At 51.3% G+C, this 26,188-nt stretch overlaps 14 protein-coding genes across 14 annotated transcripts; 5 read left to right on the top strand and 9 right to left on the bottom strand.

Annotated features, from left to right (window-relative positions):
• Window positions 1–101: 101 nt before the first annotated feature.
• Window positions 102–1,140, top strand: ASPSYDRAFT_61651 (MDR family NADP-dependent oxidoreductase; the record flags this gene model as incomplete). The annotated part of the gene is made up of 2 exons (XM_040850019.1): window positions 102–155; window positions 190–1,140. 2 exons carry the CDS (start codon window positions 102–104, stop codon window positions 1,138–1,140), a joined length of 1,005 nt encoding a protein of 334 aa, XP_040698185.1.
• A 267-nt stretch (window positions 1,141–1,407) lies between these two features.
• ASPSYDRAFT_72477 (uncharacterized protein) lies at window positions 1,408–2,439 on the bottom strand (the record flags this gene model as incomplete). The annotated part of the gene is made up of 2 exons (XM_040850649.1): window positions 1,408–2,289; window positions 2,353–2,439. 2 exons carry the CDS (start codon window positions 2,437–2,439, stop codon window positions 1,462–1,464), a joined length of 915 nt encoding a protein of 304 aa, XP_040698184.1. The 3' UTR covers window positions 1,408–1,461.
• A 547-nt stretch (window positions 2,440–2,986) lies between these two features.
• On the bottom strand, window positions 2,987–3,629 carry ASPSYDRAFT_136476 (uncharacterized protein; the record flags this gene model as incomplete). Its single annotated transcript, XM_040840762.1, has 3 exons — window positions 2,987–3,341; window positions 3,404–3,515; window positions 3,564–3,629. 3 exons carry the CDS (start codon window positions 3,627–3,629, stop codon window positions 3,154–3,156), a joined length of 366 nt encoding a protein of 121 aa, XP_040698183.1. The 3' UTR covers window positions 2,987–3,153.
• A 1,375-nt stretch (window positions 3,630–5,004) lies between these two features.
• Window positions 5,005–6,076, bottom strand: ASPSYDRAFT_61649 (uncharacterized protein; the record flags this gene model as incomplete). The annotated part of the gene is made up of 2 exons (XM_040850018.1): window positions 5,005–5,880; window positions 5,939–6,076. 2 exons carry the CDS (start codon window positions 6,074–6,076, stop codon window positions 5,005–5,007), a joined length of 1,014 nt encoding a protein of 337 aa, XP_040698182.1.
• A 1,401-nt stretch (window positions 6,077–7,477) lies between these two features.
• ASPSYDRAFT_161001 (uncharacterized protein) lies at window positions 7,478–9,106 on the top strand (the record flags this gene model as incomplete). Its single annotated transcript, XM_040842954.1, has 2 exons — window positions 7,478–7,580; window positions 7,632–9,106. 2 exons carry the CDS (start codon window positions 7,478–7,480, stop codon window positions 9,104–9,106), a joined length of 1,578 nt encoding a protein of 525 aa, XP_040698181.1.
• A 386-nt stretch (window positions 9,107–9,492) lies between these two features.
• Window positions 9,493–12,198, top strand: ASPSYDRAFT_50398 (uncharacterized protein). The gene is made up of 4 exons (XM_040848063.1): window positions 9,493–9,674; window positions 9,790–11,267; window positions 11,326–11,723; window positions 11,777–12,198. The coding sequence occupies exons 1-4, from the start codon at window positions 9,609–9,611 to the stop codon at window positions 11,917–11,919; spliced, it is 2,085 nt and encodes a 694-aa protein (XP_040698180.1). The 5' UTR covers window positions 9,493–9,608; the 3' UTR covers window positions 11,920–12,198.
• ASPSYDRAFT_50397 (uncharacterized protein) lies at window positions 12,072–12,488 on the bottom strand. Its single transcript, XM_040848062.1, has one exon. The coding sequence runs from the start codon at window positions 12,453–12,455 to the stop codon at window positions 12,078–12,080; it is 378 nt and encodes a 125-aa protein (XP_040698179.1). The 5' UTR covers window positions 12,456–12,488; the 3' UTR covers window positions 12,072–12,077.
• A 1,531-nt stretch (window positions 12,489–14,019) lies between these two features.
• Window positions 14,020–15,060, top strand: ASPSYDRAFT_186569 (uncharacterized protein). Its single transcript, XM_040843575.1, has one exon. The coding sequence runs from the start codon at window positions 14,131–14,133 to the stop codon at window positions 15,019–15,021; it is 891 nt and encodes a 296-aa protein (XP_040698178.1). The 5' UTR covers window positions 14,020–14,130; the 3' UTR covers window positions 15,022–15,060.
• A 100-nt stretch (window positions 15,061–15,160) lies between these two features.
• ASPSYDRAFT_61646 (CaiB/BaiF CoA transferase family protein) lies at window positions 15,161–16,576 on the bottom strand (the record flags this gene model as incomplete). The annotated part of the gene is made up of 3 exons (XM_040850017.1): window positions 15,161–15,696; window positions 15,721–16,405; window positions 16,517–16,576. 3 exons carry the CDS (start codon window positions 16,574–16,576, stop codon window positions 15,161–15,163), a joined length of 1,281 nt encoding a protein of 426 aa, XP_040698177.1.
• A 379-nt stretch (window positions 16,577–16,955) lies between these two features.
• ASPSYDRAFT_94124 (uncharacterized protein) lies at window positions 16,956–18,759 on the bottom strand (the record flags this gene model as incomplete). Its single annotated transcript, XM_040852938.1, has 5 exons — window positions 16,956–17,856; window positions 17,932–18,221; window positions 18,280–18,543; window positions 18,603–18,614; window positions 18,679–18,759. The coding sequence occupies 5 exons, from the start codon at window positions 18,757–18,759 to the stop codon at window positions 16,956–16,958; spliced, it is 1,548 nt and encodes a 515-aa protein (XP_040698176.1).
• Window positions 18,691–21,073, top strand: ASPSYDRAFT_72469 (glycoside hydrolase family 13 protein). Its single transcript, XM_040850648.1, has 3 exons — window positions 18,691–19,720; window positions 19,774–19,850; window positions 19,905–21,073. The coding sequence occupies exons 1-3, from the start codon at window positions 19,141–19,143 to the stop codon at window positions 21,030–21,032; spliced, it is 1,785 nt and encodes a 594-aa protein (XP_040698175.1). The 5' UTR covers window positions 18,691–19,140; the 3' UTR covers window positions 21,033–21,073.
• On the bottom strand, window positions 21,036–23,081 carry ASPSYDRAFT_136467 (fungal specific transcription factor domain-containing protein). Its single transcript, XM_040840761.1, has 3 exons — window positions 23,008–23,081; window positions 21,576–22,963; window positions 21,036–21,511 (listed from the first exon to the last, which is right to left on the bottom strand). Exons 1-3 carry the CDS (start codon window positions 23,067–23,069, stop codon window positions 21,072–21,074), a joined length of 1,890 nt encoding a protein of 629 aa, XP_040698174.1. The 5' UTR covers window positions 23,070–23,081; the 3' UTR covers window positions 21,036–21,071.
• Window positions 23,082–23,308: 227 nt separating this feature from the next.
• On the bottom strand, window positions 23,309–24,447 carry ASPSYDRAFT_50394 (putative 2,3-diketo-5-methylthio-1-phosphopentane phosphatase). Its single transcript, XM_040848061.1, has 3 exons — window positions 24,046–24,447; window positions 23,555–23,983; window positions 23,309–23,507 (listed from the first exon to the last, which is right to left on the bottom strand). The coding sequence occupies exons 1-3, from the start codon at window positions 24,406–24,408 to the stop codon at window positions 23,403–23,405; spliced, it is 897 nt and encodes a 298-aa protein (XP_040698173.1). The 5' UTR covers window positions 24,409–24,447; the 3' UTR covers window positions 23,309–23,402.
• A 248-nt stretch (window positions 24,448–24,695) lies between these two features.
• Window positions 24,696–26,023, bottom strand: ASPSYDRAFT_94120 (uncharacterized protein; the record flags this gene model as incomplete). Its single annotated transcript, XM_040852937.1, has 3 exons — window positions 24,696–25,206; window positions 25,258–25,794; window positions 25,842–26,023. 3 exons carry the CDS (start codon window positions 26,021–26,023, stop codon window positions 24,696–24,698), a joined length of 1,230 nt encoding a protein of 409 aa, XP_040698172.1.
• Window positions 26,024–26,188: the final 165 nt, after the last annotated feature.

Here is a 26,188-nt window from a genome sequence, read left to right as displayed (position 1 = left end):
TGCAAGTCGTACATAACTGAAGAAGTACTTTCTCCTACATACCCTGACCCCTGACACACGTCTCCATTATCCGAATATCTTCCTATTCAGAGCCACCCAATATGTGCACTCCCAACAGAGCACTAGTCTTCAAGAGTATTCCTCGCGGCCTGCCAGTCCCCGGAAAAGACTTGATCACTGAACCTGTAGCCCAACCCGACCCTCAACACCGCCCCGGCGAACGGTATCTTGGTGAAGTCTCTCTACGCGAGCTTCGATCCATACATGCGTGGTCGCATGCGCCCAGTCGAACAAAAATCATACTCGCCGCCGTACCAACTCAATGCACCAATTGACAGTTTCGCTATTGGAAAGGTCTTGAAGTCCAACACCCCTGTATACCAGGAGGGACAGCTCGTTATCGGTGAACTGCCCATCCAAGAGTATGTTTCACTGGATGAGACTTCTATTAAGAGAGTTCGTCCCCTTGAGAACCCATTAGGACTAGAGGATGTCCGCGCGTTCCTAGGCCCGTTGGGAATGCCCGGATTGACGGCGTACTCGTCCTTCTACGAAATCGGGAAGCCAAAGAAAAGCGAGACTATTTTCATCTCTGCTGCTAGTGGCGCTGTGGGTCAGATCGTGGGACAACTAGCGAAACGCGAGGGACTCAAAGTCATTGGGAGTGTGGGCTCCGACGAGAAGCTGGACTATATCATGAACGAGCTTGATTTTGACGGCGGCTTCAATTACAAGCGCGAGAAGCCACGCGACGCTCTTTCACGCCTGGCACCGCAGGGTATCGATATCTACTATGATAATGTTGGCGGTGAGCACCTAGAGGCTGCCCTCGACGCATTGGATAACTTTGGACGCATCGTTGCCTGTGGCATGATATCGGACTTTAGTGGTGCCCCTTATCCTGTCAAGAATCTGCACCATGTTATCACGAAGCGTCTGGCCATGCGAGGCTTTATCGTTGCGGACCCGGAATTCAGCCAAGCATATTTCATGGAACATCAGCAAGATATGCAGAAATGGATAAAAGAAGGCTCGATTAAATGTCTGTTTCATGAGACCGTGGGTGTTGAGAACGCTGCGCAGGGACTGGTCGGCATTTTCCAGGGAAAGAATAAGGGGAAGGCCTTGTTGAAATTTTGAAACCTACACAGGTAAACAGGACAGACGAAGGGTAATAAATGGCTCTTTTAGCGCGTTTACCGAATGTGCTGGTGTGAACTGATCGAGAATTGGTCTTCCATGAGATGTTACTTCAACCCTCATAATCATATTCTCGGTCTTGAGATCCGTAAAAGAAAAGGAATATTTATCAGGATACATTCCAAATGCATCAAAATGAACTTGTAAAAAAAACACTGAGACATTATCCAGTTAGATATTAGTGGCGAAGCTATCTCTGACTGGTTTCCCAGGACTGATAGTGGTCAGCCAGCGTCTCCTCCAAAGGCCGATAGAGAATCTTCAACTGATCCAGCTCGGGCGATTATCGATATCAAAATGAATTCCCAGGTTTAGTCTTAACCATTTTTGACTTAAGCCTAGCAGTGGTGCGGAAATCCGCACCATGAAGTTCGGGAGCGAATGCGTGGGAATTCGAGAGGAGCCCGTGATGGAACGCAATATAGACGCAATTTCCACGAAGCTATGTGTAGTCCGATCTGCCAGGATATAGCGACCGTGGGAATCTGGAATTTCGGCTGCTCGGATGTGGGCTGTTGCCACGTCTCGTACGTCGACAATGGCGAACCACATATCCGGTACCCCGAGGAACAGCTGCCCGCGCAGGAGTTGGTCTAGTAAGGAGAGGCTGCCGGACTCAGACGTTGGAGATAGTGATGGGCCAAGGACAAGTCCTGGGTTGATAGTGACCAGGCTCCACCGTCGTGGCTGTGGCTGTGCTTCATACAGCCTCCAGGCCTCTTTCTCAGCGGCCACTTTCGAATAAGGATACGAGTTATATTGGACCGAGCTTGTTGTGTTGAAATACTCTGCGGAGAGCGTCATCTGCTCCATGTCGAGGACGTCCGCATTGTCGCCGAAGATGGCTGCGACGGATGAGGTCAAGACAACGCGCTGGACAGTTTGGCACTTTTGAACCGCGTCGAGGACCTGTTGTGTGCCCTTGAGGGCTGGTTCAACAACCTCTTTCTGGCCATTCCGGATTTTGTTTTCAATAAAGAACGGCGAAGCAATATGATATACCACCGAGCAGCCTTTCACTGGAGCTTCAAACGAGCCCGCCTTGAGCAAGTCAGCCTCAAACAAAGTTAGTTTGCCAGGCCATCGCTCCTACATATCGAGGAGGTGCTTGATCTTCGTTTTATTTTTGGTGCTGCGGACGGTGGCGTGGACCTGGTGGCCGGTCTCGAGTAGTTGCTGTACGACATGGCTGGCGATAAACCCGCTTGCGCCGGTCACAAGAGATGTATTGTCTGGCATGGTGGGCGACAAGTGTTGTTCCATGTAAATATTATGTATATTATATAAATTCTGCGTCAGGCCGTGCTGCTGTGTTATAACATATTCTTCGGTACGGATTCTGCCAGAAGCTAAACTTTAATCAATGCCAGTTGATTCCTTATGAAGGGCGGGAAGATGAAGGTCCGATGGATCGTTAGGCTGCTTACGGCGTTAGAACTAACTTTTACGCCCAGCAAATGTCGGCTTGCATGAACCTCCCGCGAGATGAAGGGACAGTGTGCAAGTGGAGACTGACGTGGGGGTCGGGCAGTCAGTTCCCCTGACTTTCTTCGGGCCCAGCAGTGGCGATCGAATGCCCAGGTTAACGTGGCTGTCGTTATCTATCTATACGCCGGCTTATTGCTCATCTGGAAATTATGCAATTTAGTTCCCTTACGGCAAATGTATCCCCTTCCAAGATAGTGATTAGGCATTGTCCCAATCCTACCGATTTTCAGAATATTTAGAAGGTCGCTTATACGGGAAGGAGTATGAATGTAATAGTAAGACATAGTTAAGTAGTCATCCAGCTGCAATAAGAACATGGTTTGAACAAAACTCAATATCTGAGGGATAGTTCCCAATATCTGAAACTAGGCCAACATAACACTATTCCAGTCCTTCGCTTAATAGGTGGAACACCATAAGTAAACCTTGAAATTCAATATCTCTAATGCTTGCAAAGGCGATAGATTACCGCAGTGCCGCCCATGCTTGGAATAAACCAGCGGCTGCTATAATCACCCCGTTACTCGTCAGGCCCCTCCACAGGTACCATCCGGAGCTTGTCCACGCAATGGCCGAGAGTAAAGCAGCTATAGCGCGGCCCAGTGGCTCATTTAACAGACCTGGATTTTGCGCCCACTGGAAATTTAGCAGGCCTAGAATGAGGATGGTTAGTAAACATGATCACACGTTTGGCGCAGAACAGGGGAGTGGTTACCAGCCAGGATCAGGTAGCCACTGCCCTGATACCACCCACTCATGCTAAATGTATACGCGACGCTTGGAAGGTCCTGGAATTCACGAATCCGCTGGAACCTCCTTCCAGAGGCCTGTGGATGATTAGTCCTACCCTATTGGGGGAAGTGGCAAAGACCGACCGCGTGCATGAGGGATACAATCAAGGAGCCGTAGCCGGCAGCCTTAAGAAGAGTAGGGTCTGGCATTGTTTCGGAATTGGCGTGATCTATTGGGTTCAGTTGAATTTGGGTGTAGGTAGCTGTAGTTAACCACACGGCGTTGGCGGAAGATATAGCATTTTGCCCTCTGTCGTATTCATTCACGGTGATAAGGAACCTGGATACTGCCTCGGTACGGGGGAATAGTCTGTCCGCGTCGTCACTAATTTCAAGTGTACGGTCAAATTGTCTTTATTATAAGCTTATTTTTTTTTTCCTTTTTTTCAATAAATTCTTGCAGGGGGGAGGACCCTCCACTCTGAGAACTGGCTCCCGAAAACTCTAAAGAAGGCCGTTGTCGTTGACCGGCTAGCACCCCCCTCAATCCAAGAACAAAAAATGAATCTCCGTGAAGCAGAGAACAGAACAGCCGAGGGATACCTGCTTTAGGACTTGCCGAAAGTCAACCGAGGCGTCACAATGTCACGAAAACAAGTGAAGAACCATGATGGCAAAGGCTGTCCACATTTACTTGAGAGACCGAACACTGACTGCCGTTTGGATACATAAGAGAAAGCAGGGTATGGCTCGCAGGTGTTCTCATTGTTCATTTGTCTCATACCGCAGCCTGGGCCTATTCAGCCAGCAGGGACTTCAGGCTAACTCCCCCAACCGACAATACTTTCTGTATTCCGCCTGATGGCTTTGTGCCTACAGCGTTAGGCAGTATTCTACCCCAGGGCACGGTGCCATTCCCTATTTGTCCGTCGCCAGCTGCGAGATTCTCTGCCGGGTTGTAGACCAGTTTAAGGGCCCCTTTTCTTTTAAAGATATATATATATATATATATATATAAGATTACTGTGTAGGTTAGCCTAGTTATACCTAGCTCAGATCTAAGTTTACATATGATTAAGCCTTTTCTATTCTTGTGTGTTAATTATATATTCTGAGTCGTGTTGCCCCTTATAATTCCCATACTCTACCTACTGTATTAACATACTAGTGAGATTAATTTGGGTTATATTAACTAGTTATATCGATATGAGAAGCGAAAGATATCAGGGGCATTCGAATAGTGTAGTAAGTCAATGATAATGGGACACTGCTGCGAATAATGATTTATGTAAGTCATACCCCGAAACCACTATGCACTGTCGAAATGGCTTCAACCAGTTGACGCAACATCATCCGTGCTGCTTCCGAGACTCTGTCAGATTTGTGCAGTTTCAGATGGTACTATGGATGCTGGAGGGGTTTACATATGACAAGCCACTCCAAACTGGAGGGATGGTATGTTGTATAGTTATTGTATTCTCTATATATATGGGTAGTCGGCGCTGTCACACTCCATAAATATTCCAAGCGAGCCTGTTCAGGGCGATAAGGCATGTAATAAGGCGCTTTGGGGAAAGCCCTGCCATCAATCTGTACGCGGACATTGCTTCCCCCATAACGCCTGGCACCGGGCACTGTATACAATGTTCTCGGTAGAGCCCATGAGCGACTCAAACTCTTCGTCCTGCGGCCCATTGCCCTTCTGGTTGCCAACATCCACGTCGCTCTTGACATCAAACTCGGGCGGCGGGAAGTACTGGTGAAAGACTTCGGGCACCACCGAGATACACGCAAGGCGCCCGCTCTGGCATTCGTGCTGCAGCTTGACATCAAACGCCTCGTCCTGGCCAGCCCCCGCCATATGCAGAATCTTCCGGGCGCCCTCGTGCGAGACCGCGTACGCAAAGGTACAGACGGGACTGGAGGACCAGTACACTGCCCGCTGGAGATCCGGTAGTCGAGCCAGCTCATCCGGCCAGAAGCCGTGATAGTCTTGCTGCGGGTTGACATGGGTGTCGTTGAAGATTACCGTCTCGATCTGGTCATCCCATTGTTCGCCGCAATGCCCAAGCCAGAGCACGTCCCAGCGATCACCATAAGGCGTCAAGTCGGTTTCTGCAACCTTGGTGAGACTGCGCACCGCCAACGAGATGTTTTGCATCTGCTGGCGTAATGCCGTGTCCCAGTCGACGTCGTCCTCGAGAATCAGGGCAGTTGCAAGGTCCAACTGGTAGACATGCTTGAGCAAGTCCAGATGCGCAAGCCAGGCCTTGCTTGCCCCGGGCGCTGGCTGCTGCATACCGACAATATGGGGCTCGATGTTTGCAAACGCCTCAGCAAGACGATTGTCCACGGGGGGCTGTGGAGGGATGGTGATGTCCAGCCCCGTCAGGTTGGCAGCAGCATCGAGTCCACGGGTGCGCCATGAGGGGCGCTGCGACAGTGCGAATATTCGTTCAAACTGGAGAGGGAGTCAGTATCGACGAATTGGTGCGAGGAATGTGGGGTGGCTGGCTTACGCCGATTGTGCTGTTGCCAGCGTGGTCCTGCGGCAGAGCAACGACAGGGGGATTCGCTGGCCGGTGGAGCAGAAGAATAACGAGGCCCAGGGCGACGGCGACTAGCAGCAGGAAGCGGAACCGCGACCGGACAAACATGTTGGGGACATAATATCGTTCAGCTGGGGGGTGTTTGCTTTCGCTGTTGGAGGATGGAGAAAGGAGAAATCTCTGCTGCTGCGGACAGTCTGACAGTCTGACAGTTGAGACCCTTGGCGCTGCACTGTCGATCGCTCACCACATTGCATCGTTGTTACATGTCTTATTCCACGACTATACGGGGCAACTGCAGATGATTAGTCCTGCAAGAAAAAAGTTGCGAATAAAGGGTCTGAATAGACGTCCGGGCTATCGCGGATTAACTACCGCGTGATGGAGATGATTGTTTGCAGATGCATTGAGTGCGACTTCGAGGCTAAAATACCTGCCTCAGGCATCAGGTGAGGTATGATGATAGTTGGCCTCCTTGATCACTGCGATCTATATACACGCAGTATGGGTTAGTCCTGGCTGATATCGAGTACTTCGGTAGAGTTTGCTGGCTAGATCATTGAAGGGCGCAGTCCTCAACGGCCCTGTAGTGGATTCATCGCGCTCGTTACTGCCACGGTGAGCGTCGCATTAAGGCCCTCGTCGGCCAGCGCCTTCTTTCTGGATTCAGGCACACGAAGGAGACACGGTCGCTTCCGGATATCCAAGTCAAAAGTTGCACTTCAAGTAAAGGATGTACAATTCGGATACTAGACCCCGATCCTTCAGTAGTACCTCAAGGATACGAAAGTCCTAATTCCCAGAGCTGCGCAGAAAGGGCAGACTCAACGAGATATATATACATGGCACGTCATACATCTTCGTAACTGTGGAAGATTTGGCATCCCATATTGTGGGCATCTTTGCAGTCAGTGCGCAGCGGGCATTAAAGAGCTCCAACTATTATAGTAGGAAGACAACTGCCTGAGCTTGTGAAGGTCAAGGTTCCGGCCCGGTCAACTGCAGGCCGGGAACAGTCCCGGTTGTCGCTTTTCCCAATGAGGAAAGTCGAGCCTATACCAAGCAAAGCTTGTCTCATCACGACTCCAAGACTACAACAAAGGGCTTAGATGATGGACTATCAGCTCTGAATACCCCAAATCTCAGGATCCACCGGACCCTCATCCGGGTGAACCCCGCGATTACCCCAAACTGTGTCTCCAGCATATCCCCCGCAAGGCGTAGAATGGCCAGCTCCGCGATTCCAGTATAAGGTGGGCATTTCTGTATGTACGCGATATTGTAACTCATCTCTTTACCTGGACACTCTCAGTGTGATGCTCGACAATTAGCACGTTCCACTCTATTCCTATTCTATCGAGTACGAACCATCCTATTCAAGTGTATTCTTATTCTTCTTGTATACCTCACTAGCTACTTCTGGATATGGACATTGAGCGACAGGACAATGAGACATCCAAGGCCGTGCAGGCTGATAACTCGGGACGTGAGAGCAACGCTGCAGGGGATATGTACGACGTTACCACCGAAAAGCATGCAGGGAACGGATCGAATCCCTTGCCAGACCTGCAACGGAGACTGAAGAGTAGACATCTTCAAATGATTGCAATCGGTGGGTGCTCGCTCCTAATAAAGCCCCAGTCTACCTACTTACAATTACCAGGTGGTACCATCGGAACAGGACTGTTTATCGGCAGCGGGACTGCCATTGCCCATGCGGGACCCGTCGGCGCTCTTATTGCTTATATATTTGTTGGCACCCTTGTCTACTCCGTCATGACATCTCTGGGTGAGGTGGCGACCTATATCCCGATTCCTGGCGCGTACATGACATATGCATGCCGGTTTGTTGACCCCAGCCTAGGCTTTGCCATGGGCTGGATTTGCTGGTTCTCCTGGGCAGTCAATTTTGCCCTCGAGCTGACTGCCACCGGCCTTATTATCCAGTACTGGGACTCTTCAATGCCGATATCTATCTTCATCGCCATATTCTGGGTTGTAGTAATTGTGCTGAACCTTTTACCAGTGAATTTCTACGGTGAAATGGAATTCTGGCTTTCCAGTATTAAAGTCATGACCATTGTGGGATTCCTCATATTCTCTATCTGCATCAATGCTGGTGCTGGCCAGCAGGGCTATCTTGGTTTCCATTATTGGGTTCATCCTGGGCCCTTCGCTTCTTATTTGCTTCCACCAGGACCGACTGCAAAGTTCGTCGGCTTTTGGGCTGTCCTTATCCAAGCTGGCTTCTCCTACCAGGGCACGGAACTCGTCGGCCTTGCAGCCGCAGAGGCAGAAAACCCTCACAAGAGTGTTCCGTCCGCAATCCGTAAGAGCTTTGTTCGGATCTTGCTCTTCTTCGTTGCGACAATCTTCTTTATTGGCATCTTGGTGCCTTATGACAACCAGAGCCTGCTCTCTGGCGCTACTAATGCCTCTGCATCCCCCTTCGTGATTGCTGCTAAGCTAGCCGGCGTGAAAGTCCTTCCCAGCATCATCAACGCAGTTTTACTGACCGTCGTGCTTTCTGCGGCAAATTCCAATGTGTACAGCGGCAGCCGCGTTTTAATCGGGTTGGCACAAGAAGGCTTCGCCCCTAAATGGGTGAAAACAACATCGGCTCGAGGTGTCCCATACTATAGTGTCGCCATTACAGCTGCTTTTGGCCTGCTGGGCTTCCTCAACGTGTCCAGTTCCGGGAGTACTGTATTTAACTGGCTTCTCAACATCTGTGGGGTGGCAGGCTTCATCACCTGGACAACGCTGAATGCTTGCCATATCGGATTTATGCGCGCACTCAAAGCCCAGAACATGTCGCGCAAGCTGCTTCCCTACAGAGCGATGTGGCAACCATACTTGGCCTGGTACGGCCTCGTTTGCAATATCGTCATCATTCTAACGCAGGGCTTCACCGCATGGATCCCGGTCTTCAGCGTGTCCGATTTCTTCGTGGCGTATATTAGTTTGATCCTGTTCGTGATTCTGTACCTCGGACACAAGCTCATCTACCGCACACACTTTGTCCAGCCTCTTGCTGCCGACCTCTATACTGGGCGTCTGCAGATCGAGGAGGAGTTCTGGGAACGCACTACACCTACCAGATGGTATGGTAAGATCTGGCAAACGATAAAGAGATGATTATTTACTTCCGGTGCCTTGTCGGGTATCTTGTACGACTCGAATTTGGTGTGAAGAGCAATAGCACTGCTGTGAGAATATATGGACTCTGTGTAAATACACCCTGCGTTAGCAGCTGAGCAAAGTTCTGAGAATTAGATTTCATCCTGCACCGTCGAACAGGCAATGCTGCTCTAGCTAGTAAAATCAGGTACAAGCAGTAAAGAGTGCAATATTGTTTCGGGTCACGGTAATTGAATGCCGATACAGCAGTACACTAATGTAATTGCCGGCAACTTACACAGCTCCACAGTTTTATAACCAATGATCTTAACCCGTTTCCGCTGCCGGAGTAGACAGCATGTCTCCAAGCAGTTCCCCGCTTGTTTCCTCCACGACGATCGGCGCTGGGCTGGAACTGGGGCTAAATGACTCTGAGCTCGGCTTCACGGCCTTTGCATCCTCCATTTCCTGCCTTCGCTGGCCTTCTTTTCCATGGCCGAGTCGGTCTACGTCCGGGATAATGGGCAACCAGGAGAAACGACGTGATACCACTTGCCGCACCTGTAAGGGGTGTCGCCTGAAGAAGGTGTGCAGTCCCTGCTTTGAGCTGCTTTGGTCGCATTGACGCAACCCGCTCATGATGCCTTCCATGCCGCTTCTAACCCTAAGTCGCACCAGTCACTAACTCGCCATCTCGACAGGTGCGATGCGATGGCATCCGTCCTCGCTGCCGATCATGTCGCGTGCGAGACCAAGCGTGCGAGTATCCGCCTGATGCCCGTCGATCTGCGACTCGGGGAAAGAAAGAAGACATCAGACAACTCCAGGCACAGCTAGAGCAATTTCGCAACGGCATGGCCTGGTCTGGGCCCACCCCGGTCAGTTCGAGCAACAAAGATACAGGCCAGGTCTCTCTGCCGGAGACCCCCCTGGAGCCGGCTGCGCCCTCACAGTACTCCCCTCTCTTTCCTGCTCCCATGGATGAAGCGGTCGACTCCCAGCGTCCAGTTATGATGGGAGTTCTCCATTCCGACGAACCAGTTCAAGTGCCATCGCCAGACTCTGCGGCGGATGACAGTGAGGAACAGGTTTACGGGGCCACCAATCTCCTTCGCATACAGTCCCTGCAAGGAATCTTGGTATCTCCTCCGCCAGGTCCGGGATGTGCCGTGCTATGCTGTGACAAAGGGGCGCAGCAGGAACTCATCTCCGCCGCAGCCATAGGCAGGCAGGCCGAACTGACCATCTTTTCTATGCCGAGCGTTGGTCAAAATATTGACTTTGACGGCGTCTCCAGAGACCTGGGCATGCATCTGCTTGGTCTTCACTGGAATCGACAGCACCTGTCATATCTTCTCTCATACCGCCCTGCCATCATGGATAGTCTGATCAACAATGGTCCATACGTTAATAAACTTCTTCTGAACGCCATCTTCTATACCAGCTCTCTGTACAGTGACGACTGCTTCTCGTACCTGAAAGACTCTAATCCACAAGAAAGTGCGACAAGGTTCTACAACCGTTTCAAAACCCTCCTTCCTGAATACCTCGAAAAGCCCACCATGCCCACCATTGTGGCACTTTTATTATGCGGCTCTACCCTGGTGCCCCAGAGCAAACAAAGCGCCGGATGGACGTTGTGCGGAATGGCGTATAGAATGTTGATCGATCTTGGATATCATCTCGATGTCTCGGCTACCGCGCAGAAACATTTGCCTGCGACCCTCTCGACGACCGAGGTCGAAATCCGCAAAAGAGTCTTTTGGGGCGCTTATGTTTGCGACAAATTCCAATCCATCTTCCTTGGGCGATGCCCTGCCCTCCACGCCTCGGTGGGCACTATCTCCCGGGGGTATCTCGACACGTATGAAGAGCTGGAGGAATGGAGGCCCTATAGCGACCATCTTACCAATTTAGATTCCAGTGTTCCTGTGTATAGAGGAGGGCCTTCGTATGCGCTTAGCTCATTCCAAAATCTTATCCCCCTGTGCACCATCGCTGGGCGGATCATTGAGGAATTCTACTCCCCTCGTGTAAACTGCTTACCTCAATCAAGATTGTTACAAGTCAGGCTGGAGGTCCAAGACTCGCTAGATAACTGGAGATCCTCTATCCCACCGCATCTGCGTTTTGACCCGAATAGCGATGAGACACCCCCGCCACACCAGATCACAGCACAGTCAGTATAGTACCCCCCTTGCTTAGAGTAAGGGTATTCTAACCTCGCTTCCTGCCAGCACAACCTATTGGACTTTGATAATTCTCCTCGAACAACCGTTCATTAAGCGTGATGCGTCTTCTGTAGACGCAGGATTACAAAAGGACGGAACTGAGAAGTGCATCGAAGCGGCAATTCAAATCTGGAGATTAGTCCAAGCTTATAGGGAAACTTTTACGCTGCGCAGAGCGCAATATAGCATCTCGTACGCTACATATTGCGCTGCCTTGGTTATGCTGAAACAATGTCCGCGAGATCGCGTCGGATATATCCAGTGCGTTCAGTTTTTCTGGGATGCACTTGTAGAGTTCCAGAGGGGCTGCAGTGCCGGCCTGAAAAAGCCGCTGAAGTTACTGAAATCTCTGATGACCTGCATTGAAAACGTGGCCCGCGAGAACGACGTCAATGGGACGGACAGTAAGTGCCCTGCACATGGTTAAAAATGCAATAGCAGCTAAAAATTGGAGCAGTGCAAGAAAACGGCGGTGTCAGTGATTTTGACCCAGCCCTTGCCAGCCTCGGAGACCCTGGTGGTTGGGGTGACCTGGGGTTAGACGCCCTTTCAGATGAGTTTTCATTTGCAAATGACATGACATTTGACCTCTTTATATAATGCAATGAACAATATAAACAGTATCAAGTGCGTAGGAATACTATTGTCACGAGGGGCTGTTATCCCGATGCTGCGGTGCAGGATGTTTAGATTTTATATTAGGAGTAGCTAGTGGAGGATTACCAAGTACTCACTATGGTTGATATCTAGGGGCTCAGTTACCGCTTCCTTTCGGTGAACGTCTTCATGTAATGCTTCGGCTCTGAACCCCCATCTTGGAACATGCTCGCATAGGAATGGATACCAGCTTCAATACCAGATACCAGGTCATTTTCCTCCCAAATTCTGCACAGTGTCTTCTGCTCTCGCATGGTCTTTGGCCCAAAAGAAGAGATGGTGGTGACTGCTTCATGAACCATCTCTTCTAGCTCCTGGACATCCCGGCAACTTTTATCCACAAGCCCCCAAGGCTCCACTTCTTCAGCACTATAGAACTTTGCAAAATAAAACATCTCCTTTGCTTTCTGCCAGCCAATGATGTTTGCTAGAAGACGCGCCTCGATAACGGACGGAATACCAAACTTTGTCTCTGGCATGCTGAAGGTTGACCTGCGAGTTGCATAACGAAAGTCACACGCAGCAGCGAATTCCAGACCTCCCCCGAGACATAAGCCATCAATTTTGGCAATTGTCGGAACAGGTATATCGCGCATTGCCTGGCAGGCCTCATGAAGTCCGGAGATAAAAGCCCTGGCTTCTTCATAGGAGCCGATACTGGCCATTTGGTACACGTTCGCCCCCGATGTGAAGGACGGGCTTTGGGTCGTAGTTGGAGCACCCTGGACGACGAGACAGCGCAGATCAGGCTGCTGGGATAGCCGTCGAAGGGTTGAGCTGAGCTTTTCGACCATGTCTCTGTCCATACTATTCAGGCGCTTCGGATTTGAGATGGTGACATTGGCGACAGTTCCGTTGCCTGTGCTGGGCGCCGGTGTAACAGAGCAGAGTATGTCGACTTGTGGATCATTTGTCGGTTGCTGGCTGGATTGCGAAGTTGCTTGCAGTTTTGGTGGGATAGTATGGAACAATTTTCCATTTCCCATAGTTCCTTGGTGTCCATTGACCAGCTGGCGCGTTGCAATCCCTGCGCTGCCAGGGCCAACAAATGTCCGTGTCAGTCTCTGAGGAAACGCTCGACTTGAGCTTCTCATAGAGGCGAGGGTGGGTACGATGGGCTTTCGAACGGCGAGAGTGCGAATCATGGTCTCTTAGTTACAGGAACCGTTTCCGTGGTCAGTGTCTGGAAACAAAGTGAACGGCGACGTACATGGCTTTAAATCGGCTAGGAAATCTGGTGGTGGATAGCCATATATACTCGGGGTTACCAATATTCATGGGCGAGGCACAGACCACTTGTGAATCCCGTACCGGTCATGTATCGGAGATGCAGATCTACTTCCGATACTAGGGGCATGACTCCAGATTGGCTGCCACAGAGCAATGACCTTACTGCAGTTGAACATTGAAAGCGCGAGAGTGCCACCTGTGTCCGCAGCTCATTTGCAGGAACCTGGCGCCCTTGGCTGGTCGGTGTTTTATCTTTTACGTGCTATCACTTCGTAACGACAACTTCAGATTAGTGATATTTGTTTGTTGAGCAAGTGTCTTTGCGCGCCTCGGTTCCTCTAGGCTTTTGAAAGCATCGCGATCATGTCATGACATCTCTACCAGTAGTTCAAGAGGTATATATACATTCTTGTTCTGTTCTGTTACCAAAAGGATTTGTCACGATATGGAGCGGTAACTTGCCGCCTAGATGGGGGCTATACAAAGTGTTGCACTACATTTACTTACAGGTAGCTGTATATTACTTGTAGGTTTCTCTAGATTTGCATTCTGTTCAGGCCGGTATACATCTACTGTCACACTGGCTTGTTCAAGGCATTGACAAGTGGGTCCAGTCATCCATGACCAGCCCAAAAGGGCAAAGCCGAGGTATACCACGCGTATTTCTGGCGCACAAATTTGCCAGCCCACTCACTGCAAAGACAGTGGCTCCAAAGTCTCAACGGAGTGTGGAGATTGTCCCAACGGGGTGGTGGTAGCTTGGTAAATAGTGTTTTTTTTTTTTTTTTCTTCGTCTCTAAGGCGCCAGCTAAACAGCATTCAATCTACCCCGTACGGAGTATAAAGAGAGAAAAAACAAGCCTTTATCAGCGGAAATTGTAATAATCAATGATTTATTGATACATACAAGGCCAAAAACATTCAATGCCACCCAAATCAGTCTCATTCCCGGGGTTTACCCCGTTATCAGACCGAATATATGTCCGCAATGGCAACGACGCCAGAAATCTCGCACCCCCCGATCACCCTACAACAATCGTCATCTTCGCCTGGGGCGACGGCATGCCAAAACACGTCTCCAAATATGCGGACGGCTTCCACAGTCTCTACCCCTTCAGTCGCATCCTAGTCGCCATGTCCAAGACCCTCCAAGCCTCCAACCAACCTCTAAATGACCGCATCCAAGCCATGATGCCCATAATTGATACCGTCTTCCCCACGCCAACAGGCGACGGCGGTGACGGCGCAGAAGAGCGCGTCTTGCTCCACGCCATGTCCAACACTGGCGGTATCTTCGTCGCAGCAGCGATGGTGGCGTATCAAGAGCGACACGGCAAAGATAAGCAAATGCCACATGAACTGCTCGTTTGTGACTCCACGCCCGGTGGCCTTGTTTTCTCCGCCCAGGTGGGCCGGTGGTCGCACGCGATGGCGGTGGGGACGGCGAAGATGTTTCCGTGGCCGTTTATCGTTACGCAGACATTGTGGTGGGTGTTTTTGTGGGGGAACTATCTTCTGGAGAGGCTCCGTGGAGCAGAGCCCTCGGGAGTCTGGGCAAACCGAGTGATGAATGAGGCTGGTGTGGTGAGCAGGAAGACTAGTAGGTTGTATTTGTATTCGAAGGAGGATGAGATTATTTGGTACGAAGACCTTGAGGAGAATGTTGCGGGGGTGAAGACACTTGGTTATCGGGCTGTTGATACCGAGTTGTTTGAGGGCTCGCCGCATGTTGGACATATGCGCATGCACTTCAAGCAGTATTGGAATAGAATTTCCGATTGTTGGAAGGCTGCACTAGCTATGAACCGGGACTAGGGAACTGCATCAGCCTTACTGATAGAAATAGGTATTTACATGGCTTCAGAATGGCTTAGCACTTGATGAGAAGAGAGATGTACATTATTCAATGCACTATTGGGACGCCAATAGGAACATCAAACCGGAAACGACGTAGTCAAATTGCGCCAGACTCCCTGAAGCATTTGATCTCTGCAACAGAATATCCAAGCTCGCAGAGCACTTCATCCGTGTGCTCGCCTAGCTTAGGCGGGTTGAACCTAACACCCATTCGCGTGTCTGCAAACTTGACAGCTGGGGCGATCAGTTTCAAACTTCCATCTCTGGACGCCTCGAAGTTGGATACATTCATGACCATATCCCGTGCTGTTGCTTGAGGGTGCTCGAGTGCCTCCACCACATCGTTTATTACTCCGAACGGAAGACCACTGTTCTCCAACTGTTGATGCCATTGCTCTTTGGTTCGCCTCTTAATCGTGTCTTGCACAATCTGATTGATCTCATCGCGGCATTTCAGGCGCCCGTCATTTGAGCTGAATCTGATGTCTTGGAGCAAGTGTGCGAGACCGGTTTTCTCGCACAGTATTTTCCACTGGCGATCATTGTTCGCGGCTATAAAGATAGTCTTCCCGTCCTGTGTTTCAAAGCCACCATAGGGGGCCAGACTGGGATGCTCCAGGCCCCAGCGTTGCCCTCGCCGTCGGCCCTCAGGGGGACCATTCGTGTCAAGATTCAAGGCGTTGAGGCCCACGTTGATGAGAAGGTTCAGGCCCGTTTCAAACAAGCTTCCTTCAATCTTAGTTCCAACGCCAGTGGTCTGTCTCTGTGCCAAAGCAGCCAAGATGGCTCCATGTGTGTATAAGCCCGTGCACATGTCAGCAATGGCAACCCCGGGCTTCGTTGGGGGCCCTCCTTTCTGTCCAGTGACGTGGAGGAGACCTGCTTCCGCCAGTGCAATCGCGTCATATCCAGGACGAGACCGATTAGGCCCATTGGTACCGTACCCAGAGATACAGGCGTAGATAAGGCGTTTGTTGTCTGTCTTCAGGTCTTCATATGCCAGCCCCATTGCCTCGGCTGTTCCAGGCAGAAAGTTATGGATAAGTATATCACTCTCGCAAGCCAGCCTTTTGGCAATTTCAACCCCGGCCGGGGACTTGAGGTTTAGCGTCATTGAACGCTTGTTGCGGTTGACAGCCGAGAAATAAAGGCTCATTTTGGAGGCATCATCCTTCCACATTTGCGCCTCCCTGGGAGCTCGCCAACTCCGTGTCTCGTCGCCCGTTTGGGGCTGCTCCACCTTCACAACAGACGCCCCATAGTCACTGAGAATCTGGGTACAGAAAGGACCAGCGAGCACGCGTGAGAGGTCCAAGATGCGTAACCCGGCCAGTGGCAGATTCTGGGTGTTTGCATCCAATGCAGTCGAGAGTGTCCTCCGATGAGGACCATACTAACGTTTTCTGGTGAGCAATTCAAAGCAAGCGTACCATTGTTCAGGTGTTCAACATACTAGCAATGTAGCCCTCGCTGCAGTAACTTGGAGTCCGAAGGGTCGAGGCCACGATCTCATATTGGTTTGTGATGGGACCAAATTGCGAGGCACAGACTGAATCGGACGTAAAAATATAGACAAATACTTAAAGTGGGATTTCTTATGAATGATTATCTTTACTGCACGGAAGCCCTGCAGTTCCGGACGTGCATTTCCGATACGGCAATTTCATGGTTTACTTGTATTGGCCATTACCGTAATATCCAATGCTCACATAACAGATGGATAGGCTTCTTACTATGTCGAAGCTGACACTTCTGTTGGTATGCATGTTTTGTTCAAGTGTCATCTTTGATATATTATAATACTTAACTATCAACCTAAAGTAAGCAATCGATACAGCCCTCCAAGTGACTCATCATCAACTCTCCACTGCCCCAATCCAGTCTCGTTATTGTCATCTGGTACCCTCCTCGACCTCTGCAGCAATATTCTGCGCCTTGGTGACATCGGCGCCAGTGGAAGTCGAAACATAGTCACCAAACTTCCTGGTAGGTATCCTCCTCGCAAACATCTCGTCCAACTCCTCCAAGCTCCTCCCCTTGAGCTCCGGCAGGAAGAAGAATGCCCACAGAAGTGCCAGGAGCGAGCACCCACCATACACAAACCCGACCCGGGCTCCAAGATTGCCATACCCGGGATCCTGGACAAACGGGTTGATGTATGTAACCAGCAGCACCATACAGAAACTCACAAACGTCGCGGTCATGACGGTCTTCTCCCTCACCACTGCAGCCGCGGCTTCAGAGGTCGTGATCCACGTACAACTGCCCCAGCAGCCCGCCGCAATCGCTTGGTAGATTAATATAGCACCAACGCACCCTTGCGCCTTGTTTGAGCCCCGGATCTCGGTGTACGCGCCGAGGCCGGCAACGGTCCACATGAGCACCGCCATGAAAAATGACGCCACAATCAGCAGCGGCCGGCGCCCAATCTTATCGGTGAAGTAGAACGACAACGTAACGCCGCCAAGCTGTGTCGCATTCTGCGCAAGATAGATCTGCAGCCCGTTCTCGATCCCAATGCGCTGTAGGAAGACGACGAGATAGTTGTTCATGAAGCTGTTCCCTTGGATCTGCTGCATGACCTGGACGAGGACGGCGATGAGCGTGCGGCGCAGGTTCGCGCCGCGGAAGCAGTCGAGGTATGTGGTGCTGGCGGCGAGCGATCGCTGCTCTTCGAGAGCGCTTTCAATAAGGACCAGTTCTAGGCAGACTTCGCTGGGGCTCGATTTGCCTTTGCGGATGGATGCGAGGGCCGTCTGCGCGTCGGAGCGACGGTTCTTCATGAGGAGCCATCTGGAGAGTTTTCTGCTGCTTAGTCCTGCAACCTAGATACAGAAAATACTGTCGACGGAGCAGAGTACTACCGACCTGGGAGACTCAGGCATGAACCAGACACCGCAGAGCAGGATCAATGGCACGCCTGCCTGCGCAATCATCACAGGCTTATACTGCCATTGCCCTGACAAACTCCGCGATGTACCGTAAATACAGCCCGCAGAGACGATGTTGCCGACAATCTGCCACCACTGATAGAAGTTGACAAGCGAGCCTCGAATGGCCGCAGGTGCGAGCTCGGCGCTGTAGGTTGGGATTACATTGGCTTCCATTCCCATGGAGATACCGTTGATGGTGCGGCCGGCAATGACAGCCCAGTACGACTTTCATATGTCAGGTCATATCCAATTCGCAAGGTGGTCGTCTCAAGTTTGGACTCACTGGAACGGCGCACTGCAGCACCACGCCAATAATCGAGATAACTGACAACACCACTATCGTCATCTTCCTGCCTATATATGTATTGCAGTAGCCACCGACAATACAGCCGATTGCCATCCCAGCGTTCGGAGTTCCTGTGCCAGCAGATTGCCAGGTAGCTGGGATAACATTAGCCTGGCCAGCGCCCGGCGAGACACCATAGTCGTCCGCGAATTGTTGAAGCCCGAGACAAGACGACCACCAGGCGAGATCGAAGCCGAAATTCTAAGCATAATCAGCATTGTACTAGCAAAGGACTAGCAAAAGGCTTTGCATGAACGCACGAACGACCCAAACTAAAGGAGTTAGCACTACATTATTCGGCATGTTTGTTATCCAAGAGCAGAAGCTTCGACTTACCGAGACAAATAGGTAAATTCCCAAGACGCGCCATGTCATCTCAGACAAGATGTCTGGCTTTCGGAAGCTGATTAACGCCATGTTTATATGTGACAATCCTCATTATTTTTCAATCTGTATAGGATGCGGGCAGGGGTCAGTCTATATAGTGATCGAATGGAGCCAATTGAGCCCCTGCCCGCATTGTAATCCGGGGCACTTCAGTTGCGCATTGCGGGTTCCTTGCGCGTTGCGCAACGTCTCTGCCAATCATATTATATTGTTCGGTGGATAACAGTTGGAGTATTCCCCGTTGCGCGTTGCGGAAGGAACCGCCTTGTATAGCCCTATCCGCGCAACAAATATTCGACCGCAGCGGCGAACGGGATACAAAAGAGCGACCTAGACATGCCCTGGAAAGTCAACAGCATTCCATTAAATCCAACTTGGGGACGGAAAATATAGCGCTCGAGACACTCCGACATGGCCATCTCCATCGCTCCACCCGAGCACACGGGCTCAGCACTGCACAAAACCCCAGCCTGGTGGAAAGAAGCAACTGTGTACCAGATATACCCAGCATCCTTCTGTGACTCCAATGGCGATGGTATCGGTGACCTGCGCGGGATTATATCCAAGATCCCCTACCTCAAGTCCCTCGGCATTGATGTTGTGTGGCTCTGTCCCATCTACAAGTCCCCTCAGCGCGACATGGGATACGATATTTCCGGCTACAGAGCCATCCACCCGCCATACGGCACACTGGAGGACTGGCGAGAACTGAAAAGGAAGTTGAAAGACGCCGGGATTAGGATCATTATGGATCTGGTCGTGAACCACACTTCAGATGAGAATGAGTGGTTCCGGCAGTCCAGGTCAAGTCGCGAGGACCCCAAGAGGAGCTGGTATTACTGGCAGCCGGCGAAATACGATGCCCTTGGCCGACGGCAGCCCCCTAATAACTGGAGATCCTTTTTCGGCGCAGAGTCAGCTTGGGAATGGGATGAGGGTTCAGAAGAATACTATCTTCGCCTGTTCACGAGGACGCAGCCGGACCTGAACTGTAAGTTGCCTTGTCTTTCTGTCTTCGCGATGATGCTAAAGGCGACACCACAGGGGAGAACCCAGATGTCCGTAAGGCAGTCGAAGACATCATGACATTCTGGCTGGAAGAAGGAATCGACGGATTCCGAGTACGTGTAACCTGTTATCCTTCAGGAAAATCTTGACTGACTTTTACTTCCTAGATTGATGCCATCAACTACATCGCAAAAGCCCCTGGCTTCCCCGACGCCGCCATCATCGAGCCTGCCTCGACCCACCAGCCAGCTATGGATCTCTACCTCAACAGGCCGAAATGCCACGAGTACCTGCGCGATCTCGGGCAGAAGGTGCTCGCGAAATATGACGTGATGACGGTCGGTGAAACCCCCCATGTCGAGGAGGTCGACATGGCGCTGCAGTACGTGCACCCGTCCCGCCAGGAATTCTGCATGATCTTCCCCTGGGAACATATGGATATCGACCGCGTCCCGGGGACCATGCTTGGGTGGCGCGACTTCTCGCTCTCCGACTTAAAAAGAATTGTGGATAAGTGGCAGACGGGGATGCAAGCTCACGGAGGCTGGAACAGCCTGTACCTGGAGAACCACGATCAGGGCCGGAGTGTCTCGCGGTTTGGAAGCGACAGCGCCGAGTTTCGCTGGCTGTCAGGCAAGTTGCTTGCCATGTTTTTGGCAAGTCTTACTGGGACGCTGTATGTGTTCCAGGGACAGGAAATTGGAATGATCAACCTGCCGCGCAGCTGGGGAATCGAGGAGTTCGACGACGTCGTGTCGCAGATGCACTACACTCAGGAGAAGGAAAAGAAAGAGAGAGAACAGAAGGTTGTGACGAAACAAGATATGGAAGATGTCATGGACGACATCCAGAAGAGGGCTCGCGACAACGGAAGGACACCGATGCAGTGGTCTGGCACGCAGCCGTACGCCGGTTTCTCAACAGCTGCACCGTGGCGCAAGGTGAACCCAGACTACGTTGTCTGCAATGTGGAAGAGGCTGGAAACGATCCGGACAGTGTATTGACCTTCTGGAAGAAAATGCTGCAGCTGCGAAAGCAGTGGAAGACGCTGGTCTATGGGGATTTCGAGCTGCTGTACCCTGACCACGAGCAGCTCTTTGCGTACAAAAGAACTTTGCAAGGAGGAAATAGCGCGCTGCTGTTATTGAATTTTTCGACTCAGGAGGTGGCACTCGATGGGAACACGCAGTCCATGGTGCAGGATGCTCAACTCGTATTAAACAACTACACGGTGGAAAATGGCAGTGCGCTCCGGCCGTGGGAAGCGAGGCTATACCGTATGAATGATGCTTGAAGGAACCGATCAAAGACTCTGTATAACTATAGATACTAGCTAAGCAAGAAGAATATCGAGATCTAGGTTGTCATCCCATTCAAGTCCGTAAGTGCTCCCGAATGCCACGAACGGGTCAATTTGGAAGTCATCTCGTATTTGTTGGTTCCCAGCGACAGCGACAGGCTCGAAACCTCCGTTAACCTCCGCTCCAGTTGAAGATGTGTAATGGATTTCGTCTTGGTCCCGAGCTGCTGGGCCTTGTGGCTCCGGAATGTGAGGCATCCCCTCTTCAGCTTTGTCTCCATTGTCTCGCTGAAGCATCAGGTCGAGCCTGATAGCAGCCAGCTTCGTGATATCAAAATTAACCGAATGTGCCTTGAGCAGGTCGCGATAGACATTTAGCTGTATCATCCAATACTCCCCATCTTCCTCGGCCGTAGAAGAAAGGAACATACCAATCATGAATCCTCCTGCAATGGCGAAGCTGATTCTAGAGCCTGAACAGCGTCCTCAGCGTTAACGTTGATCGTCCGTGTTATAAGAGGGGGGAGGGTAACATACTCATCCACCAAAAGGCCGACAGAGAGTTGACCTGGAGGTTCCGCAACCAGTAGATTACATTTGAGATGAGAGTAGCAGACCGTTGCCGGAAGTAATGACCGGCTGCTGTGCGGAGGAGAGCCCGAAGGAGAGTGATTTCCGCTGTAAAGTATAGCAGCTGCAAATTACCTGTCGGATCATGCATGGTGTTGTTTCCGAGTAAGGGATTGAAGAGCGCCTCCTTCCACTGTTCAAGCCGGCTTATGAATCCGCTGGCGATTACACGAACTTCTTCTGCTGATATCTCTTGCAGTGCCTTTGTCGCCTTGACAGTATACATCTGGGACAATATATCCGCTAGGATAGTTGTCAGACGAGCTGCCGCGACAAACACCCTTGCAGGAAACAATACATCGCCCTGCGGCGCGTTCGGCGAAGAAATGATATCCATGACTTGTAACTCCTCTACGTCATGCTGATCATCGTTGATATAAGACGGTCGACCTAGGGTAAGGGCCGTCCACTTCTCCTGGATGTATACGGTCCACCACAGTCTCTTTCTCCTTTTCTTCTCGTCGTCTGAAATGTCCCAATTTGTTGCATCTACATTGAGGCCGATGTCATAGCTCATGCCCACGATCGACCCCATGTCAGACCATAACCCGGGCATGGTTGGCGCTCGAAAGATATATGTGTGCCGTTGCGCATGCAACACGGCCGCCTCAATTGTTTCCAGCTTGACATTCCGCGCTTCAATAGGTAGCGCCTGGCTGACGAAGTCGATAAAGTCCCAAGGATCGAGGCTCTGCGCCTCTATGCAATAAGGATGAGCCAGTGCAAACACCGAAGCGAGGAGGGTGGAGGACGTAGTAGAATGTTGAAGCAATCCAGGATCAAGCATCGGCAAAGCCGGATGGACGATCTTGAAGAAAGTGTCCACGAGGCTGTCACGGTGAGACGGCAGCGTTTCCTCAATAGGGCTCCGAGGATAGTAGCTGGGACGCGCTTCGAGGTGCAGGTCAGGGACTCCGGTAAAGCTGACCGGCCGTCGCGGATCATTCCCCAGGTGATGGCAAGTCCATTGGATGCCAGTGCTTCCCTCGATCCGTTTCGTTCGGCAGAATCGCAGGATGAAGGGATCCTGGTCGCCCGTTAGGCCAACGTATTGCAATGTCTCCTCCGTCTTCTCCGTCCCAGGACAGCTGGAAGCGACCTTGTCGCTGGTTTCACCCGCGGCCGGTAACCGTTGAGGAGTTGCTTGGTTTCTTTCATTTGCCGACAGCCTTGCACGGAACTTTGGATTCGGTAATGACACAAAGGTACACTGTAGACCGCGGCTCTGGCACAGGGAGCAGGGCTCATTCTCTGTGCGGAGGCAGCACACTCGACGCCGCCGGCAATTGTCACATCTGCTGCAGTCAGCGTGGCCGAGGCGCTGGGAAGGCGAACCTACGGTCTCTGGCGGCGCGACCTATATTTGCGCGTACGGCAGGCTTCGGCAGGGTTGCTGTTCATGATGGACAGTTGGGATCAACGCTGGGAGAGCAGAGGGGCGTTGTAGTCTGCCATCTCCAACTAATACGGCCAACTCGCTGTACTTAACTAATTAACTAACTAGTTATTAACCAGTACCAACGGCTAACCTCAAGTAGTTAGCCAACTAGTTAGTTAAATAGAATACGTTGAAGCTTGCCATGCTGTCCCCACCAGTATTTGGAAATACATAAATACTGGACATTTACCTACAGTTTGTATGCGCCGCCTAGATCTAGTCCATTCACTCTGCATCTATTTACATTGTGTCTATGAAAGCCCCCCAAACGCCCGTTTCTGTACCAGATGCAAACACTACGCGGTATTGGTCCTCTCGTTTTTCGGTCGATATTCTGAAAATTCGGGCCACAGAAACATCTTCTCTTCCTTCGACGGCGTGGCGGCCACGAATTTCGGCACCTGGCACAGTTAGTATGTTTCATTACCCCTGGACACCGTGAACTTACAGCTTGCCTGCTCGAGACGCGCCGCCACATATTTGCCCGAGGATTGAAGCGAGCGGGCGTGCCCACTCCGCCAGTCTTGTCCTGATCCTCCCTCATGATAGCTTCAACTTCCTTCTTGATCTCGGAAAAGGAGTTGAACCCAGTGAAGGGAACGTTGTTCTCGATGCAGTATTCTTCCAAGCGCAGCCCCTTTCGCGCAAAGAGCACATCTGCTTCTCGCGCAGCCGGCAGGTCAGAGACACCGTCGCCGATGAAGATGATAAGGGGGATCTCTCCATTCTCGTCTTCAGCTGCCGCCATCTCGCGACCCTCCTTGACAGACAGCGCCTTGTCGTGGCCGAGTTCAGTGTTGTCCCGCCATACTGGTTTCCATTCGGAGCCATCGGGCTCGATCTGCGCGTCGTTGGCAACGATCCCGATTTGGGAAGCCTGTTATTCAAAGATCCATCAGTGAGACTGAACTATCAGTAGGCTTAGAGCTTTCATCATACCTCTTCCTTCCCAAGAAAAGTGGCTAGCACTCTACCCAGTATTGGTTTAAGCCCTGCACTGATCACGTTGAACTCAATGCCATTGGCGACGCAGAAATCGTAGAACTCGCGAAAGCCAGGGTCAATTTCCAACTCCTTTTCCATGATTTTGAATCCGTCTTCAAAGGGGACGTTCAATGACCCCCACATCTCCTCTGAGACCTCGCGGAATGAACGCTCGCCTGATTTGATCTGAGCGTCCAGCTCCTGGCGCCGCTTCTCGCCACAGCCTAGATTATCGAACAGGACATGGCCTGTATCCTGCATGAAGATAGTGCCATCGAAGTCGGAAAAGCAAACGATTTTTCTCGTGGTGGGTGCCATGGCCGGTCGTTGAGGTGCAAAATGGATAGGGGAATGAATTGGCGACTGGATGAGGGGCAATGGCGTGAAATATCCGGGGGCGACGGTGATGTAAACCGACTGGGCCCAATGACGTACGATTTCTAGTTACCAGTTATCAGTTACCAGTTACCAGCCATCAGAGTGGACCTGGTGCTGGTCGGTTCAGTGTAGACCCACGCATAACTGGCCAGACGTCATTGATGAGTAAGCAGTGCATAACCGATCAAGCACAAATATATATATATACATATGTATACTTCGTCGTGTCAGTGAATAAACTTAATAAGACAGCTGGTCGGCCCGATTTCCGGCAGTTTTGCGTACACAACCTCGCCTGCTACGTCCCAGTCTGCACATTTATCCAACATCGTCTCGAGAAAGATCCTGATGATCATCCGAGCAAGCCATGTCCCAGCACACCGATGGAGCCCCCTTCCGAACCCCAGGTGCGAGGTGATATTCTCGCGGTCAAGAATAAACTTGTCTGGCTCCGGAAACTGCTGAGGGTCCCTGTTTGCAGCCGAGTACACTACAGTAATGGGCTCTTCGGGGGGCACTTTGGTGCCGGAGATCTCCTCTTCCGTCACGGCAGTCCGCGAGAAGCCACGATAGGGGACGTGTAAGCGAATGAACTCCTCAATGGCAGCCGGAAGAAGAGAGCGGTCATTGCGGAGTCTGCTCTGCAGCTCCTTGTCCTCGCTGAGGTGTTTGGTTATGGCTGTAATCACAATGGTAGGAGCTACCATGGCAATGATAACAATCTGCCGGACACACCCACTGACTGCATTAGCCTAGACCATGGTTGACAGCTCAGACAGGGAAACACACATGATATGCTCCTCTTCAAGCGGATTTCCGTCCTTGTCCCTTTCTAGTAGTAGACTTGAAGCCGGGTCTACTTCAGGATCCAAAGGCTTCTCTTTCCTTGCTGCCACTACACGATTTGCAACGCTATACCACGCATCACTCCACTTCTTCACAGTGGGCCAGTCCCCTGTCCGCCAGGCGTACACGAACGCACCGAATCCCTCAACGAGAAGCTCACCGTCTGCGTCATCGAGATTCAGCCATTCCCTCTCGATCCAGCTTGTGAAATTGGACCCGAACTCTTCATAGATATCACCCTGGCCCCGATCCAGGAGAGTTTGCAGCTCTCTCTCACAGTGGGCCCGGATGATTGGCTCAAGACGCTTCAGCCGTGCTGGCTTCAGAGTGCGGTCGATAGCAGTGCGATAGGGCTTGTGATTCTCCCCGTCAAACTTGAGTGGCGGGCGTCTGATCCCCCGAGGGTCAGCCGGAACGACGGCACAGATGTACGAGATGAACTTGTCGTTGTTAGACGCGACCTCCTTGACGTCCTTGTATCTGTTCCTCTTAGCGTCTCATAGGAGGACATATGGGAAGGCTTTTACCTTGTCAAAACCCAATATCCGCCGTTTCGGTCAACATGGGCAACGGGACAGTTGGTACGCAAGTAGTCGTACTCCCGGAAGATCTTCTCTGGATCGTTGCTGGTGACGACAGCGCTGGTGTTGATATCCCAATCATCTGGGGAATCTATCAGAGGTTGGGCCTGTGCTGCTGGTGCCTCCATTGCGAAAGCTTTGGATCCTGCTCTGGAACTTCCAGTAGACAGTGCCTTTGTTGGGAATATGAGGTTCATTGACAAAATTTGAAGCGATATGATAGTCAGCTCATCTCGTTGCTTCTGACTTTCGTTTACAATGACCAAGGCAGCAATCTGAGTTAAGTACCGTCT

This window comes from Aspergillus sydowii (genome assembly GCF_001890705.1).
Source record: "Aspergillus sydowii CBS 593.65 unplaced genomic scaffold ASPSYscaffold_14, whole genome shotgun sequence".
Taxonomy (NCBI): Eukaryota; Fungi; Ascomycota; class Eurotiomycetes; order Eurotiales; family Aspergillaceae; genus Aspergillus; species Aspergillus sydowii.
This window is presented reverse-complemented; position numbering and strand designations above follow the sequence as displayed.